This window comes from Crocodylus porosus, unplaced genomic scaffold (assembly GCF_001723895.1).
Source record: "Crocodylus porosus isolate Cpor-Errol unplaced genomic scaffold, CroPor_comp1, whole genome shotgun sequence".
NCBI classification, from domain to species: domain Eukaryota; kingdom Metazoa; phylum Chordata; order Crocodylia; family Crocodylidae; genus Crocodylus; species Crocodylus porosus.
In genome coordinates, this window is record NW_017728906.1 from 49,249,189 (window position 1) to 49,256,430 (window position 7,242).

Sequence of the window (7,242 nt, forward strand, 5' to 3'; positions counted from 1 at the left end):
GATGAGAGGCAGTCGAGGAGTGGAGTCTCCGATGTTTCTTCAGTTACAGTATGCTGGATACAAAGGGGGTCTGTTGGTTCACGGGGTTCCAGAGCCAGCCCTTGCGTTCCAACAGTGGAGCTAGTCCAAAGCTAGGTGCGGCTGCCGGCTCCGTAGTCCCAGAACTGGTCAACAGCTCATGAGTGAGATGTACAGTACAAAACTGTAACACGGTGAATCGTTGTCAGTTGTCGGATTTTCAAGGCCTTTGTCTTCGCCTGGGGTATGCCCAGACGGAGAGGCTGAGAACCGGTCTATAGGGTGATCGGGCCTATAGAGTTTTCCAGTCGTCATCTCTGCTGTTTTCTGTTTCTTTGCCTCTATAGATATTGGTTGGACTGCCTCTGTGACACTAACTATGATATAAGCTGAGCATACAGGGATAGGATAGTTTCTTTTACGTAGTAATTGCTAGGCAGACTTTTTACATAAGTTTCATTTCTGCAAAAATAACACTTCTAGATAAGAAATAAAATCTACAAAATGCACATGTGTAGCTTAATGCCAACAGAGAAAAATACAAAGCGCTCATTTAGCTTACTAGTTAAGACTTCAAGGTTACATAAATGTGAGAGTGCTGCGCGGCAGTTATACAGAAGAGAAAAAAAAATAAAACAGTTACAGGCGTCTGTGGATACAGAGAGCTGTCCTATCCCCATCCCATTCAGTGGGGTACAGTACTGAGGACAGGGAGTAGCAGAGAAAGTTATCCCTCTGGTTTCTTCAGACATCCTGTTAGTACACATGACACTGATGGAAAATGCTTAGAAACAAAATATGAATTGAAATGTGTCTGGTAATGACATAGGTGCTGACTTTAATTTTTGCCAGGGGAACCTAAGATGATGGACATGTGGAAGGTTTTATGCATTTCAGGTGACAGCCCTCTTCCCCAGGGGGGCCAGGGTCCTCAGTATTCAACACCCATGGGTCATGAAAACTATTGGATTGACTTCACTATCTTCATTACAGCACTAAAGACAAGAAGAGTCTGTCAATCAAAGATAAATTAATGTTTTTAAATACAAAGGCTATGGATAAATTTTCAAAAGCACCTATATGAGTAAAGAGTCTTAAGTCCCACTTGCATTTGTGCACTGAAAGATCTATATCTGAGAATTAGGCCCCTAGGCCCCTTCTTAAAATGGGATGGGTAGTCTCCTAAATCACTCAGAGTAACAGAGAACACCTGTATCAGTAATTTAACAGAGGGTGGGTGAGCAAGGCACCAGCCTTGGGTGCTGATTTAGTGGAGGAGCATGCTCTACAGCAGCAGGTGCAGCCAGGGTCTTTGAATCTTCAAAGATAGGGTAAGACTCGCTTGTCACGTGGCCACCCTTTCCCCTAGAATCAATACGCAGGGCTACAAAGTAGCTAGTTATACTTCTGACTCATAACTTGCATTCACACTCAGAAGAGAGCATCTCCTCAGCTTCCTTATCTCATCAGAAGTTTCAGTTACTCCACTCCTATTTTCTGTGCCTCCTTAGGGATAGTGATGAAATAACAACTGAGCCCACCAAGTTTAAATTAGAAAAAGAGAGATAAATTACTGAAACCCAATGCATCAATTGTGCAATGTCTTGGGCCATTTTCAGGAGATTGATTGCAGAGAAAACAGATTTGGCACTGTGGTTTTGCTGAATTGTTATAATGCTCAGCAGGAGAAATGCAGCAGAGGAGAGGCTACAGCTCCAGTCCTCCTTTTGCCAATCACTGAGTTTCTGGGAAATTCCACCTCCTCTATTTACAAGAACAGTGGAATCCAGGAATTTAATCTCTCAGGCTCAAAATGTCTTTTTCCTTCACCACAAGGGAGGGGAAGGGAAGAAATAAAATGTCAAACAGGTCAACATACCTAGGGTTGAGGGCTCCTTATATTTTGCTAGCTTAGCGGCATGCCTTGAATCATAATTTCCTCTTTCAGCTGATCCCCAAGGTCCAGGACACACTTCTCATAATTATCAGTGTGGAGGTGTTCCTCAACTTCCTGGTGTTGATGAATGAATGAACTTATATTTATGCAAATTTGGTTCTAAGGGTGAATTGTTAGCCCAATTTAAGTCAATGGCAAAACTTCCTCCCTTTGGTTTCTTCTTAAGAAATGGGCAAATAAAGCTGCAGAACACTGTAGCTCTTGTCCTGCACCTTGTACAGACCACTAGCCCTTTCATTTTCTCCTAGCATTGCTTGGTAATTTGCAGTGGACAGTTTAGCAACACATGATTTCCAGCCCCCTATCTATTAAGTAGGAAGACATTTCTGTCCCACCAATACTGAATTGATTTTAGATTAAATCCATATGCTGCATTGGTCTAACAGAACAAAGATTGATAATGAAAGACAATTCTTGCACTAAGAGTCAGACTCTTTCAGTTAGGGTATGTTTCCTAAATTTGAGAACAACACATGCTATCTTCTGTTAACCATAAGAAATCATGGGTGTCTTAGTCAAAATAATTTACCTGAGTGCCAGTATTGTATTCTTGAAAATCAAGCATCTGGAGTAAAACTGGAAATCATAACTAGAAATGAGCAAAACAAAAACAGAAGCATCAGAATTTGGCTAAGCCTGAAATTGAACTGAACATTCTGTCCTTCTGTTGTATTTTAGATCCAGAATTAATTTGTGTGTGTATTTAAAAATAATTTAAAGAACTGTTCTTTCTTCACCAAAGAGGAATTTTTGTAATGCTTTATGTTATTTTAGATAAAAAAAGCACCAATACCCATACTATGAACAATTCTTCAGGGACTATTTCAGAAAGTAGTGATGACAGAATATCTGGAGGAATACTGGGGAGGACCAAAAAGGTAAGTTACGTGAATTTTGATTAGGTTTAATTTGAAAACTTAAAAAAAAGTGATGAAATTCTTGTAGCAACAGAAAAGTATCACCAAACCATATCCATCTTTATAAATGCCTGAAAAGTGATGAGCAAACTGTTGGAATTGCTTAAAAATAGATTTTTGAGATCTTTGCATGTGTGTTGGCTGCTTGTGCACAGCTCTTGGAATTGTACAGGGCCTTTCATCTGTTGAATAGTTGCTTCTTTCAGGAGTGAGTCCCTTAATGCCATTATATAGATGGACAAAAGGAGAGGGAGAAGAGACAAAATCATGGGAAAGTATCCTGAACTGTTGCCACATAATGAAACTATGGCAAGATGATAGCTATAGTAAATGTCCAGATTTTATATGAAGGGAACCAGTTATGGCATAAGATACAATTTTTTTGTGAGTAAGGTCATTGGGATCTTGCCCTCTGTAATACCCACATGATCAAAAGTAATGGATGGTCTCTGTGGGTTAGCCCTGTGATAATATTATAGGTAGTACCAACTTTTCACAATGACAGAATTTGAATTAGGAGTAGCCGTTACTAGGAAGGTGGCAGGGATGTCCCTCAGGTATCCTGTACATTCCTCTTGCTTGGCTATTTGTACTGTCATGTCCTGCTTTCATGCCATGCTTTCAGTACATCTTACAGTGAGGTAGCAGTTTATCCTGCTTTTTATGTCAGATCACCCCCCCACCCCCACTTTGGTTGCTTCCTATGGAGACTATGGTTTTAGCAGAGCAAGGACTAGAGTGGAAGAGAAGCTGAACAGAGAGTGGAGCAGATGGCATGGGAACAGCCTTAGGGGTGGAGGTGGGGGTCAGTGTAAAAGGCCTTGATGACTCTGAAGAGGAAAGCAACAAGGAAAATGAAAAAATCTCAGCGGTAAGGAAAGAAAGATGAGCTGCTTTAGACGAAGGAGAGAAAACACTATCTCCCATTTTCAATAACGTACGAGGAAAAATGGCCAGACTGTTTGGTGTATAGAACCTTTTGCTGTGCAGATTTCTAGGTGAAATACTGAAACCTTCCAGCCCCTAACAACTATGAAACTACTGAATTCAAATGATAGCTAAACTCCTACTGATTGCAGCAGACAGGATTTTACCAGTGTAATCACAGTGTGGCAGGGTACCATTTGTGCCTGCCACTTTAAGGGCCTGAACCTAGCAGCTGATAGGTGCCTGATTAGGGCAGCCTGATTAGGGCAGCCATTTTAGAGTCAGGGCTGCCTATATAAGCAGGGCATTTTCTGCTGGAAGGCCAGGCTGCAACATCACCTGTCTGCAAGGCTCCTGGTATCAACTGTGGGTAAGGGCAGGAGCTGTTGGGGATGGATAGGAGGCTCCTGGTCCTGGGCCTAAATAATTTACCTGACCTAAAACTGCACCCTGCTGGGAGTGGGTGGCCTGGTGGGGCTCTCAGTGGCACAGGAGCCCCCAGGAAATGCTAGGCCAGTTACCACCCCGGTGAAAGGCGGGTCGGGGCACCTTAACCCCAGCTCCCACCCTCAGGTGGGTCAGGTGACACCAGAGGTAGTGGGGCCAGGCACAACTGCAGCTGCCTGAGCCCTACAGGGTACAAGACCCAGAGGACAGAGAGTGGGGCCAGGCATGGCTACAGCCACCTGAGCCCACTGGGGAGTGAAGGGTGTGGTGTGGAGCGGAGCCCCAAGTGAAGGGGCGGAGATAGGGATCCCCAGTGAAGGGGGAGAAGAACCAGAGGGCTGAGGCCCCGGTACATTTAGATACAAATAGTGTCACCCCAGAAAGGGCCAGAGTAAGCTTAGACCCGGTTGGGTAATTGGCTGGCCACTACCCCAGTGAGGGCCGTGGGAGAGGCCCAACAGACAGTACATCTGCCACCCAAGGAATGGACTAGCTGAGCCTAAGGGGGCCCACGCCAAGAGGGAGCAAGGCGGCATAAGTTAGTGATGCATGGAAGAGACCCTGTGAGAGAGGGTGGAGTTTGTGAGGCCCGAGTGAGAGGCAGGTGGTATGAATGTGTAAGTGACTGAGGCCTGATGGCATGGCCTAAGCTTGCTCTGGTGGTAGGCCAGGAGCACTGTAGCATCCAGATGCCATCTGCAAGGCATGGGCTGTGGTATAGGGGAGGTAGCACCCCCTGGCATTGGGGCATAAAATGGGCAGCCTCCTGCTTAAGATCATCAATTAATTAATTAATAACAAGTTGTGGCAGGTGAGTCAGGTGGGGGGCGTGTCCAAAGGCAAGTGGGGAACCTAGGCCTGTAGCTAGGTGGGGGGCCCCACTTTGCCACACAGATATCATTTCTGCAAAAACCTCCACCAAAGCAGGAAAGAGTAGAGTAGAGCTATCCAACTTCAAAGTAGCCAGGGACCCAGCTCCTCCAAGTCCATCCAGTTGCAGGTTTCCTGGGCCCCACAGGCCACCCTGCCCTGCCCTGCCCTGCCCTGCCCTGCCCCCAGGAGTAGGGGTAGGAAGCAGAAGTCAGAGGATGGGGGGGAAACCTGAAGACCCTAGAACAGCAGCAGTACAGTGGTAGGGGGAATGGTACCCAGGCAGGAGCTTGTCCACAAGTTGGACAGCCCTGGACTAGAAAAAGGAAATAACTTGCATGATATTTCAACCCAGAAATCACACCATGAATATAGGTAGAAGACATTACCTTAATACATATTCATAATCTGCTAACAAACCACAAGATCTCCACCCCTCAACATGTTTGACTTTTTGCATATGCATCAGATACTCTGTGGAAAAAGTACTGTGGAACTGAAAATATATGTGTAAACAGAATTTCATCATGTAGGGAACATGAATATGAATACATTAAGAACTCAAACACAGCAAGGAACACAAAAACACTCATTATGATCAAGACATAATATAAATATTTTAATTATAGCATTTGTTTTTACAGTAAAAACAAACATAGCTTTTTGTGAAAATTAAAGGTTAAGTAAAGATTTTACGACTAGCTTCTCCTCGTTGGAGGATAGCATAAAATAATTATAGGGTCCATATATTTTCCTTTTAAAAAAGGGTACGTTGCTATCATAAAGTTTATAATAGGCTGTTGCACATAGTCATGGTAATTGGAATAAAAGAATAATAAAAGTGGAATAGAACACAATTGAAAGGTGACTGTTACTTACTTTAAAAAATAAACAGTCTTTACCTCCATATTTTTATTTTGCCAAAATATTTTATGCAGTTCCCAAAAGTAATTGTGAACTTTGAACCTTTGGCATTGACAAATCCTGGCAAAAACAAAAAGGAAGTAGCATTATTTTATTTGTTTTTAAAAATGCTGTTGAAACAAGTATGGGATGTCCTGCTTGTATAACTGACAACTAATTGGTTCCAGAATTTACCTGGAATTTTTAAATTAAATGTATTTTTTAATGCAAATTATGAGGGTGCTCCTGCAAACTGTTACTTACATGATTATCCTTACTGACTTGAATTAAATAACATTTCGCATAATTACAGTTAATATTGGGAAAGATCAGCAGGATTTGCACAGGGGGTTATCCAACTGCTGTTGAAGTGAATAGGAGTCTTTTTGTTGACTACCATGGATATTAGTTCAAAGCTATGTTTCTTATTTGTCCTAAAGATTAAAGTAATTAACCACTCTAGTTTTTTTGAGACAAAAACATAAGTGGATACCTAGGGATGACTTCTTCCGTTGGCTTTTTTCACATCTTATTCACTAAGATCAGCAACTGAATTGTTTATTTTTCAACTATTAAGGGGTCAAGTCCTGCCAGGATCACTATGCCAGTGGCCAATTTCAGCCCTCATTGATTTAAGTGGGACTTTATCTGGGTGCAGGGACATACCTTGTATGAAGCACCTGGGGTTTTCAGTAGTCTGGAATACAAAGGCTCACTCCTGCAAGTTTCTGACTACTGTGTTCTCAGTCCATCAAAGCAAAACAACTTTCAGTCCCACTGACATCAGCCAGGGAGCATTACTTCCTGGGAAATGTGGGGCCTTTGCAGGACGTGTTGGGAAATTTGGTCGTCACACCAGATGACAAAGCTAACATGTTTAACGATTTCTTTGCCTCTGTCTTCCTAAGTAGGGACCAGAACAGCCACCTCCCTCCTGGGCCCCCCTGGGGCCCCGGGGGAAGCACACCTGGGCCAAAGGTTAGCAAGGAACTAGTTAGGGAGCTTCTGGAGGGGCTGGACGTATTCAGGTCAGCCGGCCTGGACGATCTTCACCCTAGAGTCCTAAAGGAATTGGCCGAGGTCATTGCAGGACCCCTGGCACGGCTTTATGAGCACTCGTGGTGCTCTGGTGTGGTCCCAGAGGACTGGAAGAGGGCCAACATGGTTCCCATCTTCAAAAAGGAGAGGAAGGAGGACTCAGGA

The 7,242-nt window shown here is 43.6% G+C and overlaps 1 protein-coding gene across 3 annotated transcripts in view; it reads left to right on the forward strand.

The window, feature by feature from the left end:
• RPGR (retinitis pigmentosa GTPase regulator) overlaps window positions 1–7,242 on the forward strand; it is an 88,869-nt gene that overhangs the window by 74,293 nt on the left and 7,334 nt on the right. For all 3 annotated transcript variants that reach the window (XM_019529106.1, XM_019529107.1, XM_019529108.1), the window contains one exon: window positions 2,750–2,853. In XM_019529106.1, coding sequence (XP_019384651.1) covers window positions 2,750–2,853 — 104 coding nt within the window. The remainder of the gene's footprint in view (window positions 1–2,749; window positions 2,854–7,242) is intronic.